Below are 23682 nucleotides of genomic sequence, written 5' to 3' on the forward strand. Positions count from 1 at the left end.
AACCTATTTATGAACCGTTTAATAAACGAGTTGGAGGGTTGAAAAACTCAACCCAAATCCATTTATTTCATATCGTGTCATGGGTCGTGTCGAGAATTATCAGCCCTATGACTGATCTACATCAAATATTAAGTTATCAACTTAATAATCGTCAAATCAAATAGAGACATATACTGCATCTACTCCTGTCCATAAAAATAAATAAATAAATAACTCAAGCTAAAACTAAATTTCTTAAGTTAATAAACATGCAAGTCTAATAACATTAGATCTTTATGTTACTATTAACCTGGATTAGGGATTTAGTTTATAGGTATGAATCAACAAGATTCTCTTTAGTTGACTATGATGTTTTCACATTTGTGAAGGTACTTACTAAGTATTTACCATGTGATCTTATGTAACTTGGGATCCAAACACAAGTTAATGTTACCTTATAGTCACAATAAACTTCAAGAGAATCATAAACAATTGAATAAAACATTGGGGTCACTAATGAACTTCTTTCAGTTACATAGTTTGTCTTTGAAATCTAGCTTGTTATAATATACTCTAAGCTTATTATCAAATCGACTTAGGTGTATTACTTTTTACTCTTCCAAGCTAATACCTTATTAATTAAGATCACAAACTCCAGCTGCTAAACATAAACATCTCTATTAGTAAGGAAATGACCATCAATGTAACTCTTTTATTGATTTCTTCCATACTAACAAGATTATCTCCTTCGTCTTTTAGGACTTTAAAGGATATTATTGAATCTTGATTTGTTGATTCTTTGATTATATCTAAAATGATCTTAATATGACTTATCATGTACAAGGTATATAAGTCATTACTTTTACTAGCACAAACTCTTTAAGAATTCTGCATCTCTAGTTTCCTTAAGACTCTAAATATTTTGGATTAACTCAATGAATCACTTAGATCTATATATATGTAGACTCTAAGCATGCTTTCTTGTTCATCCTATGTGTTTCATAGTGAAACGAATCCTAACCTTTGTAAAGCTTTTACACATAGAAAAGTTAGGACATCATTCCTATTTCAAGGGATAACATTACTGCCACTAGCTCTAACATTTATATGGACTGTCTTTTGTTTCTCGTAATTCAACCTTTGAAATTCTCATTGAAGAAAATTATATGAACATGAGATGCTTGTTATAGCCCATCAATGGACTTCTCAAGCCTATATATCTTTCATAACCCATCGTGGTTTCAGTATATGTGTGTTCTTATCCATGTTTGTCATCTTTTGAAGATCATCAAACACCAATTGTTGGAACAATTCAAATTTCAAACATAGATGGACTGAATATCATTCCTCATATTATCCTCTAAGTATGGCTTATTGGGCCTTCCATAGCTTTCGATAGTTTATAGACTATGATCTCAATTTATCAGTGACTCATTTCCTACATTATGTGGAGTCCACGAGGTCAATGACGTCTTCTATTAGGTTTATGTGGGAGAGAAAGAGAGAAGTCACTTTTCTTAATAGGTTTTAACCTCTAATTAAGTGCTAGTGTTTTTATTTGGGCTCTCCGTTAATTGGTTCTTGAATCTTATCAAGATTAATGTGGCTCTCACTAGTTCTTTTTTATACCAACTCTCTCTTTCCAAAGACTATCCTTCAATAAACAAATATTTTGTCCTCACAGGGTTTCGAAAAATGTAGTTGGGGTGTCCAACGAAATAGCCCATCTTATAGAGTATAAAACATTATTAGTTTGTACAAGACCAATGACTTTCTTAATACTCGTTCATGGTACAATCCATGAACTGTTTGTAAGCACAAAACAACTCATCAATTACAAATAAAACGATGATTTTGTTTCTCTATCCAACTATATTCTTGTGGCAATACTTTGGTTTGTGACGAGTTGTGAAACTACTTCACAATTCCATTAGATGATCATTAACCTTTTGATCAAGATTCTCATCATCCTCTCGGATCTGAGTTTCTTATCCTTTTCCCAGTTGACTGTTAACTTCGTTGTGTGACCAATCTGGACAGACAATTAGCATGAACTAATTCCAACAACTGATAGCATCACAAATTTATCTGCTCATCATTTATCTTGATATTGTGAGATACGTATTATTCAAAAATCTTATAGTCTAATGACTTCCAAAACTCTATCTAACTGAATATTTGGTGATGCAATTCTCATTCACATATTCAAAGACGATGATCTAAACACTTTGTATATATTTTAATCGACATGCATCGTGGTTAATCTGAACAACCAATTAGTGTAAACTAAATCCAACAAATATTTTTCCACTTTATGGTGTCACTGTAATCATTTTTTACAAATAAGATTTGCATTTATCATAAAACTTAGGGTCAAATGAATTCCAAAATCCGATCCACTTGAATATTTGGTAATGAAACTCTTATTCAAGAAGATGATTCCATAATTGCAATTAATCCAACCAATGAATCTCCATTGAACTATTGTTACTATACTAGTTTCAAAGATTTCATGAATTTCTTTTAAATAGTAAAAATGCAAAATGTCATACTTAAATAAGCTAGAACTATCTTATGAAACATTGTATAAACAATTTCAATAATAGGAACACATACTTAACATTTAAGAGAATGAGTTATCTTATGATCATAAGGACAGTAAAGGAACTTGAATCGATGTCCTTGTCATAATCACTCTCTATGTTATAGTATATTACTTCCTTTTGGTCATCGCACATTATTGAAAATGTCAGTAATTGTCCTTTAGAGAAACACTCAAGGATTTGAACAGAGATGAAAATGGAGGTGGGGAATATATGATACCCCAATCCCCATCCCCATCCCTAAATCCTCATTCCAATCCCCATCCCCATTGGGGAATATAAATAAACCCCCATCCCCACCCCCAAAGGGGACTGAGGATCCCAGGAGGGATCGCGGATTTTTTTCTCTTCTAATATTAAAACTTTTACATAAAGAACAAGACTCTAAATTTCAATTTTACCATCATAAGTTTAAAGTTTTACAAAATATAAAAATTCTCATAGATTGCATAAAGAATATAAATAATTTTTTCTTACAAGTTTAATTACATACATGAAAAATCAAGTGGAAAAAAAAAAATAACATAGTGATATTTGAGCTAAAATAGATAAACCAAAGAGAAAAAAAATTATACACGAATTTAAATTAGGTTAAAAAAGAAAAAGAAAAAATATTATTTCAACCAAGTAATTACCAATGAATTAGGTTACATGGATCAAATTTTGTGTATTGTAAATTATATTATAAATATATGTTTTGTATTATTTTCATATATTAATATATAGCGGGGGTGGATCCAGGGTCAGGGATTAGGGGTATCCCAATCCCCATCCCTACTTTTTTATTCGAGAATTCGCCATCCGTGATCAACTTAGGGATTCCCCAGTTAAAACGGGTGCGGGTGATGTCAAATATTACTACACCTAATTTTATCTACTATCTAACTAGCTATTTGACTAAAGGTAGTGTACCTTTTCGCAAATAGTATAGCACAAACAGTCGGGTATCGATCACATGGAACAGTTTTAGTTAACTAATTTATCTACTAAATTTTAATCTAAGAAAAGCAAAGTAAATTTGGTTTTTATGTGATTTTGCAAGTTCAGACAAACTTATTCACTCAACTTTCAAACTCAATCAATGACTAAAAATATTTATGTTTAGTTCGAATCCACTTCTCCTCAATGATTAGCTACTAATTATGGATAATTCATGTTGGTTACCAATTATTATATTATTATTAATTTAGGTTTAAATTTACTAATATTTAACTAATTCATATAGAACTATGCATGGTCACACATAATTTAACACATAATCAATTATCAATTATGAATGGAACCATGTAAGATTGATTAAACAAACACAATTATGATCATAATTTATGTTCTCCATTACAACTAAATTTAATAACTTTAATTACTTATCTAAGATTTTATCGATCCTAGCTCTAGCAATTCGATGGTCACTAAATTACTAGATGTCAAGTTCATATAAATTAATAATCACTAAGCTACAAAGAACATGAATTCAAGCAATTTAAGTATTAATTATTAGCATGTTAGGTATTAACAATCAAACACAAGCATTTAACCAACAAGTGAAATCCATAACTAACAAAATAATCCATGAGTTGAAGTTTCATCTAGCTAAACAGAAGTAGCTAGCTTCAGCTACTCATGGTTGAAGTCAAATACACAAAATTAATATATAAGAACATGATTAAATGTACCAACTTAAGTAAAAGTTATGATCTTCAATCACTCCTTCTTCCTTGGAAGTTAACACTAAAATTTCTCTTACTTATACTCCTCCAGAAATCGTCTTCTAACCCTCCAATCTCTAGAAGTCACCTTAAATTCATAAGAACCAAGGATTATATAGATTTTTAAAATTACATTGCTCACGTCGTGAGACAAGGCTTCTCACGTCATGAGCTCAGTCATAATCCGTATCAAACACGGATTCTATCCTCTGGATGTTTATCTTCTAGAATGTTGTTACTCACATTCTGAGATGTTATTTCTCATGTCATGAAGTCGTTCTTTAGCTGAAATATTCATCTTTTAAGCTACAGTCCTTCAAAGTTCTGATCCTTGTCGCTTTTTGTCCTTTTTCCTCAAGAATTCTCTTTTTGGGTGCATATTACAATTAAACTTATAAGTACCATATATCTTTGAAAATAACCAAAAATAATAATAATAATAATGTATTAAAATACTGCCTAAATGTATATAAATATGGCAATATCAAATACCCCATGCTTATCCTGTGCTTGCCCTCAAGCAAAACTAATTAATTTTAAGTCAAACTTTCATTACCAACATCACATAAAACAATCCATTTTGAACTCAGCCATTATACCAAGACCTTAATGCGTATATTTGTGTCTAAAATTCCTAACAACTTCCCAATTCTAAATACTCATAATCCTTATGAACCCTCACCCCTTAGCTTATACGACACTCATTTTTGCAACCCTCCGAATCAATCCTTGGAAATCTTTCTTAACCTCAAGGTATTTTTGTTAAGCTGCCCAAGTATACATAATATAGAAAAATTACAAATTTTGATACCACAATGGAACTCTTTGGAAATTTTAAACTTCTTTGATATAATTGATCTTCGATTTCTTTGAATTCACCACCTTTTCGTTTGATTTTTGGTATCTTCAACTTTTTGGATCTTTAGAATTTTAATCTCCATAATTTTCATACTTGATAGTTCTAACATTCTTACAACTTTTTGGTAATTTCTCTCTCTCTCTCTCTCTCTCACTCTCTCTTCTTTTTTTAATATCTCATTTTTTTTCTCTCAAATCCTATATGCTTAAGCAATAGAGGTTAACTTCAACCATTATTGGTTAGAGATATTAGTCTAAGTGCAATGATTATATAAGCTCACATGGATAGATTTCAGGTTTAGACTGCAAAACCTATTATGCCATATAAACTACCATATTACCTTTCATATCTCATGACTTTTCACTAAGACTTGGGAAGCCACAAATATAATATAACATATGTTGGCTCCATTAAACATTTGAGCTCGCATTGAATCATCTCATATAACACTAGCAACTTAAGTTTAAGCTATTTACTAGATTCAAATTTTAAATTATTATCTCAAACTGTTAAAATTTAAATTTACTAGCAATTTATTTTTTCGACCCCCTGCCCCCACACTTATTACATACAATGTCCTCATTATATGCATAAAATAATCTAAAAGCAGTAAAAGGGAGAAAAGGGAACAGAATCCCATGTGATAGTAGTGGCAAGATCGGTTTAGAAAGCGTAGATAACTTCAAACATCTTGAATATGTGAATGGAACCTGGACCTCTTGAGATATATGAATGTCAATGAAATGTGAATCGGAGAATTGAATCTTCAACAAATGTAGTGTAGAAAATCTTCATAGAATAAATCATAAATGTGGAAACTATCCAAATATAGTAGGTATGCCCTTGAAATCCCCGAGACGATCATCTAATAGTTCCATGATCCCTTCCTTGATGATACCAAACATCACATGAGTATGCTCCATAATTTCGCGGGTGATCTCCGACGAGATAAACTCCCGCATCCGTTCATCCATCGGCTCAACAACAGCTCCTGAGCTTGAATTAGATCCTCCACCATTAGTGCTCATCACCATACTAAAAGCAACCATACACATGTTTAAAAATACCCAAAGAATCTTCATCCATAGGCTTCCTAGATTCTCCATGACTCCCCTCGCTTCGAGTATGGATCCTGTGCTTTCAGTAGTACGGGCCCAATACTACCTTCCACACCTATCCATACTTTCCTCAAGAATTATCCCGAATCCTCTAAGTCACATTCTCAAACCGATACTCTAAATATCTGCTAAACAACACATCCAACTCACTACAACACATTCTAGGATCTCCTAGGTTCCTGACCTCACCCTACCATCAGCTGCTGAATAACTCCCAATAATGTAAATAAACTACTTCATAGATACAATCATATGCAACAAAGCTTATATAATCCATCACTTAATAGGGTCAAATCATCAAGAGTCCCACAAAGCACAAATCAAGCAACATTCTTGCAGTAACACTCCAAGCTACAACCAAACAAAGGGCATCTCAAGCTCACTTCATTCCAAGAAAGATTTCAATTCTAGTATAACATCCAAATCCACTCAGGCTACAAGGCATTACATATCAGGCCAATCCATCCAATCATCTGAAATTCATACTATCATGCAGTTCTAAAAGCTCAAACAATCACGAATATAAAGGCATCTCTCCTAGTCATGAAATCCTGAACATATCCTTATCCCTAATCTAGCATGAAATTCTCATAACATATAACATAACAAACATGTATTTGTACTTTGGGAATCACTTACTTGAGCTCGGCTGATTGCACGCACCACACCCCTTTTCTTTTATTAGAAAATCCTTTAATAAAACTTTTTATTTATAAAAATATACCAAACCCTCAATATGAGTTCAGACACACCCAAGAGTATGCCTAAATCCATCAAATCAAGAATCTGATACCAACTTGTAACGTCCTAAATTTAAGGCCAAAACTTTTATTTTTATGATAATAAAACCATCATCCAAAATGTGTTCATAAAACCATAAAAGAAAACCAGAGTATGCCAATAATCATCCAAATACATCAAGTCAACAAAATGCAAAACAACATGATGTGTACAATGTGATCATCCCAAGCCTTTCCCCTTCGATTCAGAAGTAACTAAAACATAAACTGAAAACCGTAAGCATGAAGCTTAGTGAGTTCCCCAAAATACCCCATACCATACATATTAAACATATAATGAGCCATTCCAAACAACCATCGAGTCGCGCTCAGTACATATCTGTCAGAACATGAGATGGACCCTGTCCATCACTTCTTCAGGCCCCACATGGCATTGAGCCCATCCAGACATTCATATAGACATATAAACACATGCAAGAATCACTATGATAAATATCATACAATACACCCATCAGGCCTCGCCTGACATCAGACCTCGCCTAGTATACATATCACATACTAATCATGCAAGAGTCACACATACAACTAGCACCCTAATCATAATAAACCATGGACCGATATTAGTGCTTTCGACCCACCAAGCACAGTGAGGAGACTCACTTCAAACCGATGAAATCAAATAAACGCTTGGACTGCTGATCTGGATAATTCCCATGCTAATCAATCAAATAAAACCCCAATTAATAATTGGTACATAAACCATAACTAGGAAACTAATTCATGTGTCCAACTCCAAGGGCAAAAGACCATTTTACCCTTTCCTTACTTGACCCAATAACCGAGGCCCAACCTAATGTCTCCAAAAGCCTAATATGGCCCAAATTCCTAAATGAAACCCAAAGCCCACTATGGGTCTAAATCCAAGAAGGACCAAAGCCTAACAACGAACCAAAATTAGAAAGACTATTATCCCAACAAGACCCAAAACCCTAATAGTCCAAATACGGCCCAAATCGCAAAAGTCAACACAAGTCAATTGTAGTTGAGTACGCCCCGTATACTCTGAGTTATGCCCAAAGTATGCCTTCTTTGGCTAATATGCGTTGCGTACGAGTTAGGTACGCCCCACATACTCCACTGCCAACCCAACTCGCCATTAAGTGCTTTATCGGTTAAGCTATTATGTCTAATTCTTATATTTGTTCCTAAATGATGTCTTAACATGTAAATTTGGTAGCTTTACTCCTTTGCATGTCTTAGTGGGACCCAATACTCAATAAAATCCATAATAAGAACCCCAACTCATGCATGGTCCACTATAACTCATCAAGATTGCATCTTTATGAACAAGGGACCTCAAAAATGCCAAGATCTATCATCCTTATCTTTTGGAGAAGCTCATAATCTCATGCATGACTTAAAGGACCATAAAAAGCACAAAAACAATCCCTAACTAGATCTAAAAAAATGAACCATCAATTAAAGAGCTTTATACCTCAAAGAGCCTTCCAAGTTGATGATGATTTTGGATCCACAAGTTCTAGCCACACCAATGCAACTTCTAAGAGCTCCTCTTCCTTAAAAATCACCAAAAACACCCTCAAAGTTCACTTTTAAGCTCAAAAAACTTAAATGGAACTTAAGGTTTTATTCTTAGGGTTTGGAGAGGTGGATGTTGGTCATATGAGAGTCTAAGAGCAACTTCAGGTATTTAAATATGGCACAAACCCTAAAAATTAGGGTTTGCCCCTATTGATCGTACCGACAGTGTACCTACATGTACAACCTGCGTACATGGGTGCCTCCGTGATCCGATTATCGAGCCAAAACGCCCAACATACTTCTAGAGTACGCCCAACGTACTCGGCTAGGGACTAAAACCACTAATCTTCCGAAGACCATAACTTCTTCGTTCTAAGTTCGATTTCGACGTTCTTTATATCTATGGAAAGGGAAAGAGAAGCTCCAAAGAATTTGAGTTGTCCTTTTAGACGTTCTAGAGTGCATGGTGTCATAAAAATGCAAGATGGGTCCTTTCCTTTCATCTATGCATGAGTTATGGAGTTTTTGGTGATGTTAGAAGATGGGGTTTTGGGATTAAGCTCTGCAAAGGCATAAAGTCATATAATTTATTGATTAGGATGTCTTGTAAGGTCATATATAAGGTTGGGGTAAAGTCTCTTAATGATTAAGAGCTTGAAAATTGGTTTTTGAGTAAGGCATTATACGTTGAGTGTAAATCTGGCTACATAGTTGTGACCCCGTTTTCTTTTAGCTTTGTGCTTTACGCTCAACGTAGATCTAAGTATGTCGTGCGTAAAGTCAAAGTGTTGACCTTTGACTTTCTTTGACTTTTTGGCCAATTGTGCTTTTTGGTCAATTTGTAAGGGTTTTGGTCTTTGGAGGGGTAGAATGGTCTTTTGCCCAAATTATGGATTAGACTTGGCTTGGGACTAGTTGAGTATGGAGAATTTCCTTAATTGTTAATTAGGTTTATTTGGTACAATTAATAGGCGGAGTCTAGTTCCGGCAATTTGGATGTGAGTTCTATTAGTCTTTTGTGCGAGGTGAGTCTTTGCACTATACTTGCATGTGTGGTACATATACATGTTGACCAATTGGGTCTTATTTGTTGTTACTGTGATATGTGTTACAGTGTGTACTGAGACTTCGGGTAGTCTCCAAGGTTGCTGATAACCCACAGGACATGCTGTTTGTCCACTGAGATTTCAAGTAGTCTCTAGGGTTGCTGATAACCCACCGTGCATGTTGTTTGCCCATTATAACTTTTGGTAGTCCCCAAGGTTGCTTATAACAAATAACTGTTTATTTGTGTTGTGTTGTATGTGGTATATTAGGTAACTTACTAAGCTTTGTGCTTACGATTTGTGGTTTAAATATTTTCAGGTGTTCTTATATTAAATGAAGGACACAGCTTGATTGCATCGCATCCATGAGAGTTTTATGCACATGGTAACTTTTGAAGATACTATAATAAATATTTTAAGTTAAATGGTTTTATCTAAGATTTTCGTAGTTGTGAATTGAATAACATTAAAAAATTTTAAATGAAAATTTTGGGTTATTATGCTTTGTAATTTAAATGATTATTCAATTTACCACTAAGCACCCGCCTTGACTTTGTATCTAACGTTTTTTTTTTCATATTTGTTGTTAGTTATGTTTTGCATTAGGGTTTAGAGCATCTTCTTTCCCCTTTTAGATTCTCTTTTAGTTAGTAGTTAGGTTGTTTTGGTCTCTGAGACCTATATGTCAGGACTTTTTTTTCTACAAGTGGCATGTCTAGAGGTGGCAATCGTGTCGTGTTGTTCTGGGTTCGTGTCGTGTCGAAACACTAAACGGGTTGAAAGTGCTTGACCCTAACCCGATCCATTTAATTAACGTGTCGTGTCGTGTCATCCTGGTTATTTTCATATTGAGTTCGTGTCGGGTTTCGGGTTATGGCTATAACTTGAAATATGTCGTGTCATGTGAGGTTAAAAGATTGAGCATGTTGAAAGAGTATGTGTTGGGTAGGCGGAAAGGAAAAATTAATAATTTGGAGGCAGAATAGATGAAGTCATAGGAAGTTCAGATGACAAAATTAAAAGAGTTGGAGTTGGGGAGGCGGATGACAAGGTCATGAGGATGTGAGAGTGGTAAAAGAAACTGGATAGTTTGGGAGAGAATGGAAAAACTTAAATGAAGTCTTGATCTAGACGACTAAGTCCTTTCAACATTACAAAACAATTCAATTTGATGTTTTCTTTTACTTATGATTTTGATTTTGTATCTTTCTAGATTATTTAAATAATTCAAAAAACCTGCATATAAATAAACAGATCATTTTCAAGTCATATTCGAGTTGAAATTTTCAACCCTAACCTTACCCATTTAATTTTCGTGTCATGTCGTTTCAACCCGTTTGTTTAAACGGGTTGAAATATTTTACTCAAACCTGTTTATTTCGTATCGTGTCAATTTTTGTCATCTGTAGGTATGTCCCCAACCCACTATTATATTTATTCTTTTTTATTAATAAAATTCTAATGGAGTTCCTGCCCTCCTTTACCAAAAAAATGGTCTTTTTTTTAATCCATGTAGTTATACAAAACGACTATTTCGACCTAGATATCTCAAAAATTGGTCTATTTGGATTATTTTTCAAAGGTTAAAGGGTAATCAAATGAGTCGGATTGGTCAAAAAGTTTCTCAAAGTATATTCAAATACCAACGACCAAAATCATTATACTAATTAGATTATTCGCTTACTAGTATACCCTTTTTTTTATTATAAAAAATCTACCTTAAATGCCAAACAGAAATATTTCCATGTTCTGTTTTTGTTATATCAAGCTCAAAGAAAGAATTTCTTTTGCATGATTCTAGCACACAAAAGAACATAAAAAAAGATGTCAATACAAAATTAAGGATTTCTTTGTTAGTTGTAACTTATAAATATCTTTATAAATACTAATGGATAATGGACTACAGATGGGCCTAATTTTTATTAAACATAACAATACTATAGCCTGCTTTTATCTACTTCATTGATCCATCTCACAAAAGAAGGTTCTTTTAGCTCCAATCCAATCCTCAGCCGCAGATAACAAAATTAGCATAATATTCTTCCTTCTGCGTGTTATTCGCTATTTGACCACCACGATAACGCGTAGTGATCACACAACAATCGATCAAAAAGCCCCGAAAGGAAACCCAAAATCCTTGTACACAAAGCAAACGCACAAGTTTTTGTTAGCAAGAACGAGAAGTTGTTTATAGGGTTTATTGGATTTTTCTTTTTCGATCGTTAATTTCACCATGAGTTTCCTATTCGGCAAGAAGAAAACACCCGCTGGTTCGTACGCTTGATCCATGTTTTATATTGTATCTTTATTCAATTGGGTTTTGTGTTGGATCTAAATGTTATTGTAGGAATCTGCGATTTGGTTAGTACTATGATGATCTGCTATCGAATTTCGCCAGTTGGATTAGGATCGTCACTTTATTTACCCTGATCGTAGGAATTTACTAGTCTTATTTAGGTTTATTGATCGAATTTCTGTTAATTGCTTGAATATGATACGAATTAGGTCAAACCTCAAGTTGGGGATAAATGGATTAGGTGAAACATAATGAATTAGTATACAGAATAGAAGAAGTGTGTTTAATTATATTTTTCAAACTCTTATGGTTTTCAGTATGATTACTGTTGATAAAAACAAAATCGTTCTATTCTCCCAGTAGTAATCATGGATTTTCAAACTTAGAACTGTTGCTTAGGGAGAGAATGGCTGATTTGGAACAAGCTTGTGGATCATGCAATTGTGTTTTAGGGGGATCATGCAACTTCCCACAACGATCAATTTATATGTTTAAATTCACTATTTTCGGTTGATAATTGTATTTATAAAACTTTGGGTTTCTGGAAATAAGATATAATTGGCACTTTCAGAGCTCCTACGGGAGAACAAGAGAATGCTTGATAAATCCATAAGAGAAATCGAAAGAGAAAGACAAGGTTTGCAGACACAAGAGAAGAAACTGATTGTTGAAATCAAGAAAAGTGCCAAACAAGGTCAAATGGTAAGTTTGATTCTAATGATTATTTATTTGACTCTTGAACTTGATATTTTACTACTCTTTTTTTTTTTTTTCCTCACTCTAAGGGAGCTGTGAAAGTGATGGCTAAAGACCTTATAAGAACACGACACCAAATTGAAAAGTTTTACAAGCTTAAATCCCAGTTGCAGGGTGTATCCCTAAGAATTCAGGTATATAATAATAAAATTAATGTTGTTATTTCTTAAGGGTTATTAATTTGAATGTTTGATCAGACATTGAAGTCAACACAAGCAATGGGTGAAGCGATGAAAGGAGTGACAAAAGCAATGGGACAAATGAACAGACAAATGAACCTTCCATCATTGCAGAAAATAATGCAAGAATTTGAGAGACAAAATGAGAAAATGGAAATGGTAAGTGAAGTCATGGGTGATGCCATTGATGATGCTTTGGAAGGTGATGAGGAAGAAGATGAAACCGAAGAGCTCGTGAGCCAGGTTTTAGATGAAATTGGTATCGATATTAATCAAGAGGTAGGTTTTAAAAATAGATAAATGTTTTTTTTTTTAAATAGATAAATGTTTTTTTTTTAATGAAATGTTTTGAAATTTGCAGTTGATGAATGCACCTTCGGGGGCGGTGTCGGTCCCGGCGGCAAAGACGAAGGTGGCGCAGGCGGAAGCACCTGCGGGGGCGGGTGATGATGGTGGGATTGATAGTGATTTACAGGCGAGGTTAGATAATTTGAGAAGAATGTAACTATTATCATATTCACAACTTAAAAAGAGTATTTCACATAATATGATGCTTTGTAAAAATTTGGAATTTGTGAACTTGTATTGACTATGGTATCAAAGTTTGTTGCAAATATTTGTCATTTTAAAAATAAAATAAAAACCACCTACTTATCCTAAGGTAGAATAGGTCAAAATTTTCAATCTCAGCAGCAGCTGTAGATTAGACTATTTGTTGACTCTAGTCTGTAGTCGATATTTGGTCATGTCAATTGATTAAATCACAAATGAAGATAAAACCATATTTATTAGAGTAAATTACATGAGTGGTCCTTATCGTTTTGGGAATATGTGCTAGTGGTCCTTATGGTATCATAAGAGAGTTTTTGCATTTGCTCCCTAATTTTATTTAGTCTTTATTATATGTTTTATACAGCGTTGTTGGTTTCTGCATGACACAAAAAGACAATTTTTACCCTTATATATTTTTTGTTTTTTAGTATATTTGTTTATCAATTAAAAAAAACAAATAATTAATTATCTCCAACATCCCTACACTAAGCCATATATATTATCTTTCTTCTTTAACATATCAAACCCTAAATCATCAAACACAGGTCGCCACCCTCTATTGGCCTACGGTCGCCCTCCTTTATCAGACCACCGTCACCGTCTTGTACCGACGCGTAGTCGACCTCTTTTATCATATCACTGTCTACCTCTAACATAAGATCGTCGACGTCCTCGCCACCATCAACCATGGCTCGATTTTTGTTTGATTTTTTCCCATTAGCTCACAAACTAGACATAAAGCATCCTCTTTCTCTACATACAGACAATGTTGCCGAAGAAGCGAACATGAGGCAGACACAAGATCGTCGACGCCCTCAGCACCGTTGATGGCTCGATTTATGTTTGATTTTTTCCCACCAGCTCATGTACCAGGCAAGAAGCAGCCTCTTTCTCTACGCCCTGACAACGTTGCCGGAGAAGCAGGCATGAAGCAGTCTCTCGAACCAAACATGACAAGACAAACTTGAGCCATTTTCCTCTTTCTCTATCTTGAACCATTAAGTAGATTCTAACTACCCCTTTACCCTCGTCGACATCGGCATACCTTCCACAGCCAACGACCATCTTCATGCCAATTATCGTTGACAATCCTTTTTTACCCACGGATTTCGAATGAAGGTTCATCATCTCCTTCTCAATGTCCACAGTCTTCCTCTTGGCTCAAATTGATAGATCTGAAACACCAAATCTAAAGGAGGAAACCAAAGAAGTTAGGAATGTATCTCAAGTTTCCTCCCTGTAGATCGTATTTAGGACCAAGACACATCAAGTTTTATCGATTTTGTAATGTTAGACGGTTTGGATTCTTTTTTGGTTTTTATATAAATAGTTTGATTGGGAAGTGACACCGGTTCTTATATTTGCTTAAATCAAGTTTCATAATTGGATTTGATCAATAAATTTGGGTTTTAGGTTGATTTTTTAGTTTTAGGTTTCAGAAATGGATTTGGACAAACATAATTAACTTTTAGATTTTACGAGGTTCAATAGTTTTGGGAGAAAGGAGGAAATTGGTTGCCGGAAATGGTCGTCGGTTGTGAAGGACCGAGAGTGTCAGGTGGTGATTGTTGAGGTGATGTTGGTTGATGATGGAGGTGGTGTCCAGGGCCGACCCTGCGAATTTGGAGGCCCCATACGATTTAATAAAAAATAGGCCTTAAAAATTGAAGGATCCTAAAATTTAAGCAAAAAATTATAAACTTTAATTTTCCATTACATATACATAAAATTAAAATTACATTCAAAATAATACACAAAAAAGAAATTGGTTTCTTTTTTGAAAAGAGCCCTCCTCCTAATATTTCTTCTTGGAATCTTGGTTCTATATGTTGAAACTCAAGCAACAAAGGGTGTGGAAACTGTAAAGAAAACAACAAAAACTTATTAGATAGCAAATCATAAATTTATCAGCAACATATCAGAAATTTATCGGATAGCAAATCAGAAACACATCAAAAATAGATCGGAAACGAATAAAGGGTACATTATGATTTTCATCACTTTAAATCAACAAGAAAGAGTATCAAAACTATATAAAAAAACAAACTTGATATCAAATCAAAACTTGAGCAGAAAGACAGAAACGAAACAGAAACTGATTTACATCTTAAAACTTAATTAGAAACGAAACAGAAATTGTTGTGCTCATTCAAAACTTATCAGAAACTTACTTGAAACGAAAAAAAAAAAAAAAATAGAACTTGATTTGCTTGTACCTTCAAAACTCAAAATTCGACTTCCTGAATGCATTTCCCTCTGATTTTCAAAACTAGTGTGCTCAATGTTCTTGTTGCTCCGATTTTCAAAACTCAGTTCTTGTTCTTTCAGAAATTAGAAATAAAAAAATCAAGTAGATGAAAAAGAAAGAACGTGAAACGAAAGTCCACAAGTCAAGTAATTAGAAATACCTTAATCCATATCTTTTGTCCTTCTCCTTTTGATTTCGAAACCACAAGTCTACAACACGAAATCTGATTTTCGAGCAGAGAGAGATGAAGAACAAGTTTTCTGATTTTTCAGAAAGATTGTAGGATTGTTTGTATTTTGAAACTTTGTTTCAAAAATCAGAATTTTGTGAAGAAGATGAAAGAAGAAGATTGTGCATAGCTTTGCAGATTTAAGCAAACAATACACTTGCACTTTAAATTCCTGTCCCAAGTGTAACTAAAGAAGAAAGAAGAAGATTCTTCATAGCTTTGCAGAAGTCGAAGCATATTTCTTTTCCCGAAATTTTCTCTTTTTTTCCACTCTTTCTTGTCTGGTTACTGGTGCGCAGGAGGTGATAAATTAACTTAATGTTTATTTGTTTGGGCCAACCAAACCTAGGTTAACATAAAAGCTATAAAAATTATGGGCCCTCCGATTTTTTGGGCCCTATTCTTCAGCACCTTTTGAACGTGGCAAGGGCCGATCCTGTAGTGTTGTTCATGGTCAATAAAAAAAAAATTAAATGATTTTTTGAATAAATGTATAATATAAATAATTATATTATAAACAAAATAATTCAAAAATATGTATTAAGGGCAAATGGTTTTTTTATGTTCGATAGAAACCACCTACACAACGAAACCATATCTTAGGGACTCTTCGACTTAAAAGAATAAGTTATGGACCAAACATGTAAATCATCCCAAACCATAAGGACTATTCGTGTAATTTACTCTTATGATAATTTTTTCAAAATAACTAAGAACACAGTTTGTAATGGTTGCCTAATATTTAAAAATTTGTGGTTTAATAGTGTTTTTTCTTTGAATTATTTGGATGTTTTACATGTATTTTCTAAATTCGTAGGTCTAGGTGACTAGGTGGTAAAAAGTAGTTTGAGAATACGTTTCTCAAAAGATTGAAATGGGATGGTTGGATATGTTTTATGAAACTGTTTTCTTAATTGTTGTGATTAAAATCACTAGTCGTTTTCTAATATATGACTAGTCCGTCGGTTACATACTATTTTTGTCACGACTTTGTTTCACTTTTTTTATTAGAAAAAATCTTTTCTAAAGTTATAGATACTATATTGCAAAAACAATATAAAATTATTAGTATAACTGATAAAGGATAAACTAGTGTATGTTCCATCAAATACATTAATTTTTTTTTACGTATTTACACTTTCAGAATATATTAAACGATCAAATTATACTATTCCAACATTAAACTGATTTTGATTATTGAAATCAATTGTAAGATGCTTGAAACTGATTTGGGGTTCAAATCGAGTTTGAGTTCAAGCTACTCGAGATGAAGCTAACAAACTTACTTGAACTTAGTTATATTTACATTTTTACGCTTTGTTTTTATTCATATAATTATATTAATTAATGTTTTACACACCCTAATTGAACCATGAATACTCAATATTGAAATACTCTTCAAAACAACCTCTTCGAGCAATAAAACCAACAGCCACCTTAATGCAATAAAATACCTTACGCAATGAAGTTTGTACATTGTGTTGAATTTAGTAATTTCTATCTTGGAAATAAAACATGGACATGGAGCCACATGCCGACGCCATTCCTCTATCCATTTTTCAGTTCATCCTGGTGGCGGCGGCGTAGGCGGCAGCTCCACCACCGGAGCACGGCAAAGCGGACAATCAGTGTGAGAGTACAACCACATGTCTATACAGTAAACATGAAAACAGTGATCACACATCGGCAATTTTCTCACTTCTTCCCCATCTTCAAAAACCGATAAGCAAACGGAGCATTCAGTGTCGGAATCCAACTGGTTTTTACTACCTTCCTCTCCTTTCTTGTACTTGAAACTTGACAATAAGCATATGGCGGAGCCACCGCGGGAGAGCGGTGGAGACATGGTGTTGGTAGGATTTCGCCGGCGGCGAGAGAGCTGGTTTTCTCGTGAGCGGCGCTGGTACTGGATGGTGCACCATCGGACGATGATGAGGTTGTAGAAAGCTAGGACGATGGCTGCGGTGGCTACCACCACGAGACCGTAGTACAACATGGGGATGTTTGGCTTTTGAGGCGGAAGCGACGACGCTGGCGGTGGTGGTGGGGTGGTGAAAGGTCTTTCAACGTTTAGATAGCCTCCCATTTAATTTGGACAAGAAATTGTGAAATTGTATGTACTATTTTGGTGGTTGGGGAAAAGATGTGGCTAAGAAGGATGGTTTAGTTTATACTCCTTAGTCCTTACAAAATGGTATTCGTATTTTTAGTTGAATGAAATAAATCGATACAATAATAGAATGAATGATTGATGTGACAAAATAGGCTGTTATGACATTTTATTATATTATTGATTGATATGTAAAATCATATCATCTGAACATGATATTTGGCATGAGGTTTTATAGGAGCATCTTTAACAGTAAATCTAACTCTATCATTTACATCTAATTAAATAGGCATTCCAATAATTAAATTTTATTAATAGTTTTTTTTATGAATTTTATTTATTGATTCTTATCTTAAAATGTTCATAAAAACTTTCTCATTTAACTAATTATCTTTTTTATGAATTTTATTTATTGATTCTTATCTTAAAATGTTCATAAAAACTTTCTCATTTAACTAATTATCTTTAAATATATTATATTTTAATATGAAATATTTTAAATTAATCATTACAAATTAATATATAAATATTTCATAAGTTAAAAACTATGATAGAAATAAATAAGTAGTTAAATAAATGAAAAATATTTAAAATTAGAATTAAATTAAAAGGTAAAAATAAAATATGTTAAAAATAAAAGAGGTTAAATATTTAATGTTATACTATATTGACCACTTAATATATATTGAGTGGTCAATATAAATACCTAATAAAACAATTCACTCCAATAGTGTTAAATGCAAATAAATCATTGATCAATATAAAAAATCTCTAAACTAAATTTGATTTTTTTTTTCTTTTGTTGTTTTTAATTCATTTTTAATTTATATTATTATTATTATTATTAATTTCGAAGAAAAATTTATAATTCGGACAACGTTATAAATTCGAACAGCAATATAAAATTGGTTTTTAATTTTTTTTTGTTATATATTTTAATAATAATATTATTATTGTTATTATAAATTTCGAACAACATTTTATAAATCGGACGACATTGTAAATTTGAACGACATTATAAAATCGGATTTTAATTCTTTTTTATTTTATATTTTATAAATCGGTTTTTAAAATCGACCGACAATATATATATATATATATATATATATATATATATATATATATATATATATATATATAATTTAATGATGTCAAATCAAATGTAAAAATAAAATAAAAAAATGAAAATAAACAAAAAAATGATATCAAATCAAATGTCAAAAAATTGATTAGATTGAGTTTAGGGTGTAAATTTGATTAAGAGGGTACTTATAGCATATATATATATATATATATATATATATATATATATATATATATATATATATATATATATATATATATATATCTATACTACTTTATAATAGAAATCCAACTATTTCCATAAATAGATTCAATATAATAATAATATTTTTTAAGACGTCCAAACCATTAAGCTGTTAGTACAAGTAATCATTAATAAAATAATATTAAATTTTAAGAGGTATAACCCTTATTACGCTATTTACAATGAGTTTATGCATAGAAAAATACCAAATCTTACGCGGTTAACATGAATTACGTACATATTGAATAGGCTTTGGCTTTCTTCTTCAAATTGAACTGGTCAAAGAAGAACCCGTCTTCCTCAGATTTTGCCAATTGAATCGGTCTATAGATAAACTTTATATATCATCTCTTATCTTAGTATCTATAGCCCTTCCTTGTAGAATAACCCTAGATGAGTCGCCATCTCTTCTCTCCTTGAACTCTCTCCCTCTCTATTAAATACTCTAAAATTCCTCCCATATTCGACGCAGTTACCCACCACACCTTGACCACTGAGACCATTACAGTCGCTGCTAAACACCTCTGCCTTTCTCTTCTCTTGCATATCTCCTTTAGAAACCCGAATATCGAACATCACAACACCATCAGTAAACTTTGTTGTCACATAACCTTCACTACCATCAAACAGGCCACCTTCATCATCATCGCACTTCATCTTACCACCGTTCACAACCCCCATCTCTCGACATCTAGCATATGCTACTGTTCTATTCTCTAATTATTTGATTTTGATCGATTGCACCGGTCAAGTCTAGAACGAATCTTTTTCTTCATATCATATTCTCTTTTTGTGGTCATAGGTCTCCAACCATCTCTCTCTCTCTCTCTCTCTCTCTCTATTGCAGAACCAGGAGGCAAACACTATTAATTTACAAACGTTCTCTAACAATACAGGTTTTTGTTAGCAATTTTAAAGTGTTCTTTTCAGTCATTTATCACATAATCGTCAATGTTTACTCTCAATTTCCGGTGTTTCCTCTCCATTTCAGGTTCTGATGTTTGTCTACATTTTGGGTAATCATTTGTATATTAAATATTCTTGTATAAGTGTATCTAGAGTAAAGCTTTCTTGTTTAAGTGGTACTAAGGGTATTTGTGTCCTTTTGACATTTCTCAACTATCTGTATCAATTCAGGTATATCTTCAACTATCTGTACTGATATGGACTCCAGTTAATGAAGGAAATATCTTATTACTCTATCATTTTACTGTAGTTGTTGAATCCTTATCCATTTAATTAATGTTTGTTTTCAAGAAAAATAACAATTTTTGTTATGAATTGGGTGAAAATCACAGAAATCGAACTGTTATCATGACCTCACCACCATCGTCTACCATCTTTGTCTTCTCCCCTATCTTTGTATTCACACTCTAATTAAACCCCAACGTTGAAGCCTTCACTAACCATCTCCATCTTCACCACTATCCAGGTAAATAGTTCTATCAAATTCTCTGTTCCATGTTTTTTTTTTTAGTTTTACTTAATTGTCATATAATGATTTTACTCTGTGTTTCATGGATATATCGATTCTTACACTCACCTATGTTGTTTAAGATTATTTAGAGCTATTCATAAATGCCAGATTATTTGATGAGATCAGCACACACTATTTCCAACCAGTTTTAGGGTTAGTTGTTTATTTTATTCACAATTTATGAGCTTGTTTTACATTGTTTTTTGCAGGAGTATATTGTCTAACACCCAATGTGCAGAATATTGGTTCAAGTTAATTCAATATATTTCAAAACTTGACTATGATTATTGTGTTTAATTCATCTTGGTTTTGTTTTTGGATTGTAAGAATTTTATTATTATTTTAAGTTGTTTTAGTTTATCTGATTTATAGGTTTTGGATAATTTTTTCATTTGATGTCCACTCTCTCATTTTTTCGAAGCACGACCTGTTACTTCATCTCTTCAACAGTTCAACTGATTGTGATTCTCACGATTAAAAGAAAGAGTGATTTTATTCTAGAGAATTATCTCCCCTTACAAGCTCAAGTTAAGTTTTTTTTAACCCAAATTGCACATTTGGTATTATCAATATTCTTAATATTTGAATGCAATTGCAGATTAGCTAATACCGTACTTCCATTTTATCTTATTCTTTGCATTGAAAACAACTAAATACAAGGAATAGCATCGTACTTTCATTTATATGCGAAACTCTAAGCTTTCTTCCCCAATTCGCATTTATACATTAAAAACTTCGCATTTTCATTCAAATTCTTCGCATCTTGCATCCATCCGTCTTTGAGTTCATTCGCATTTCATCGCATTAACTGAGAAATTAATCAGTTGTCTCATATTCGCATTTCAGTTGTTTGAGAAACCCAGATACGAACCCAAATGCGAAACCCACTGATTTCAAATGCGAACCAACCAAAAATCATCAACCACGTACTTGTGTCACCAAATGCGAACTGAATATCACCATTAAATTCTCCTCGCATTTTATAGATGCGAACACAATCCAGATCTCCGACTCCAAGCTTGCGAAATCAAAATCAATTAACCTCAAACAAATCGTGAACTTCTTATGCGAACTGTTTTGACCCACAAAACCAAATGCGAACTCAATTGATGTCATATGCGAATTGATTTCATAGATGCGAACACAATTGATTTCATATGCGAATCCACATCCATCGATATGAAACCAATACCAGTTACAAGTAATTAGTAGCAACCATCGATCCTCTAATTTTCAATTACTCAGCCTTCGCTTTTCATACAACCCGTCGACCCTGAAAAATCGATAAACACCAAATGTCTCATTTTTAGATCGATTTTCTGATTAAATGTCATATTTGAAGAATGATCGATTTTCTGATTAAATGACCCCATTTTGCGAAGTTGGACCACTTATATTATTTCTTGAAAAGATTAGGTGCCAAATGCGAAACTCTAAGCTTTCTTCCCCAATTCGCATTTATACATTAAAAACTTCGCATTTTCATTCAAATTCTTCGCATCTTGCATCCATCCGTCTTTGAGTTCATTCGCATTTCATCGCATTAACTGAGAAATTAATCAGTTGTCTCATATTCGCATTTCAGTTGTTTGAGAAACCCAGATACGAACCCAAATGCGAAACCCACTAATTTCAAATGCGAACCAACCAAAAATCATCAACCACGTACTTGTGTCACCAAATGCGAACTGAATATCACCATTAAATTCTCCTCGCATTCTATAGATGCGAACACAATCCAGATCTCCGACTCCAAGCTTGCGATATCAAAATCAATTAACCTCAAACAAATCGTGAACTTCTTATGCGAACTGTTTTGACCCACAAAACCAAATGCGAACTCAATTGATGTCATATGCGAACTGATTTCATAGATGCGAACACAATTGATTTCATATGCGAATCCACATCCATCGATATGAAACCAATACCAGTTACAAGTAATTAGTAGCAACCATCGATCCTCTAATTTTCAATTACTCAGCCTTCGCTTTTCATACAACCCGTCGACCCTGAAAAATCGATAAACACCAAATGTCTCATTTTTAGATCGATTTTCTGATTAAATGTCATATTTGAAGAATGATCGATTTTCTGATTAAATGACCCCATTTTGCGAAGTTGGACCACTTATATTATTTCTTGAAAAGATTAGGTGCCAAATGCGAAACTCTAAGCTTTCTTCCCCAATTCGCATTTATACATTAAAAACTTCGCATTTTCATTCAAATTCTTCGCATCTTGCATCCATCCGTCTTTGAGTTCATTCGCATTTCATCGCATTAACTGAGAAATTAATCAGTTGTCTCATATTCGCATTTCAGTTGTTTGAGAAACCCAGATACGAACCCAAATGCGAAACCCACTAATTTCAAATGCGAACCAACCAAAAATCATCAACCACGTACTTGTGTCACCAAATGCGAACTGAATATCACCATTAAATTCTCCTCGCATTCTATAGATGCGAACACAATCCAGATCTCCGACTCCAAGCTTGCGAAATCAAAATCAATTAACCTCAAACAAATCGTGAACTTCTTATGCGAACTGTTTTGACCCACAAAACCAAATGCGAACTCAATTGATGTCATATGCGAACTGATTTCATAGATGCGAACACAATTGATTTCATATGCGAATCCACATCCATCGATATGAAACCAATACCAGTTACAAGCAATTAGTAGCAACCATCGATCCTCTAATGAGGAAACAGTTTCCTATTCGATTGTGCTTTGCAATGACAATCAATAAAGCTCAGGGACAAACAATTCCATATGTTGGTATCTATCTTCCAGAACCAGTATTCTCGCATGGACAACTTTATGTTGCATTGTCCAGAGGGGTTTCACATTGCAATACAAAAGTATTAGTAAACCCTAACGAAAATTCAAAAGGTGATGGGGTTTATA

At 33.4% G+C, this 23682-nt stretch overlaps 2 protein-coding genes and 2 long non-coding RNA genes across 4 annotated transcripts; 2 read left to right on the plus strand and 2 right to left on the minus strand.

Moving 5' to 3' along the window:
• Nucleotides 1–11594: 11594 nt before the first annotated feature.
• On the plus strand, nt 11595–13440 carry VPS2.1 (SNF7 family protein). The gene is made up of 5 exons (XM_078993276.1): nt 11595–11863; nt 12461–12591; nt 12675–12779; nt 12843–13103; nt 13186–13440. The coding sequence occupies exons 1-5, from the start codon at nt 11827–11829 to the stop codon at nt 13327–13329; spliced, it is 678 nt and encodes a 225-aa protein (XP_078849402.1). The 5' UTR covers nt 11595–11826; the 3' UTR covers nt 13330–13440.
• A 1644-nt stretch (nt 13441–15084) lies between these two features.
• Nucleotides 15085–16285, minus strand: LOC144998452 (uncharacterized). Its single transcript, XR_013660329.1, has 3 exons — nt 15785–16285; nt 15593–15697; nt 15085–15235 (listed from the first exon to the last, which is right to left on the minus strand). It is a non-coding gene; the product is annotated as an uncharacterized LOC144998452 (long non-coding RNA).
• A 979-nt stretch (nt 16286–17264) lies between these two features.
• Nucleotides 17265–18056, minus strand: LOC145045935 (RING-H2 finger protein ATL1-like). Its single transcript, XM_078994224.1, has one exon. It carries the CDS (start codon nt 17937–17939, stop codon nt 17418–17420), a length of 522 nt encoding a protein of 173 aa, XP_078850350.1. The 5' UTR covers nt 17940–18056; the 3' UTR covers nt 17265–17417.
• Nucleotides 18057–19545: 1489 nt separating this feature from the next.
• Nucleotides 19546–20495, plus strand: LOC145044920 (uncharacterized). Its single transcript, XR_013681718.1, has 2 exons — nt 19546–20186; nt 20282–20495. It is a non-coding gene; the product is annotated as an uncharacterized LOC145044920 (long non-coding RNA).
• The last annotated feature ends 3187 nt before the right edge of the window (nt 20496–23682 follow it).

This window comes from Lactuca saligna, chromosome 5, assembly GCF_052625555.1.
Source record: "Lactuca saligna cultivar CGN05327 chromosome 5, ASM5262555v1, whole genome shotgun sequence".
NCBI lineage: Eukaryota > Viridiplantae > Streptophyta > Magnoliopsida > Asterales > Asteraceae > Lactuca > Lactuca saligna.

Coding starts and splice junctions, on each gene's coding strand:
- VPS2.1 (XM_078993276.1), top strand. CDS start 11,827: ATGAGTTTCCTATTCGGCAAGAAGAAAACACCCGCTG. Junction 11,864..12,460: donor CAAGAAGAAAACACCCGCTG/GTTCGTACGCTT, acceptor TGGCACTTTCAG/AGCTCCTACGGGAGAACAAG. Junction 12,780..12,842: donor GTGTATCCCTAAGAATTCAG/GTATATAATAAT, acceptor ATGTTTGATCAG/ACATTGAAGTCAACACAAGC.
- LOC145045935 (XM_078994224.1), bottom strand. CDS start 17,939: ATGGGAGGCTATCTAAACGTTGAAAGACCTTTCACCACCCCACCACCA.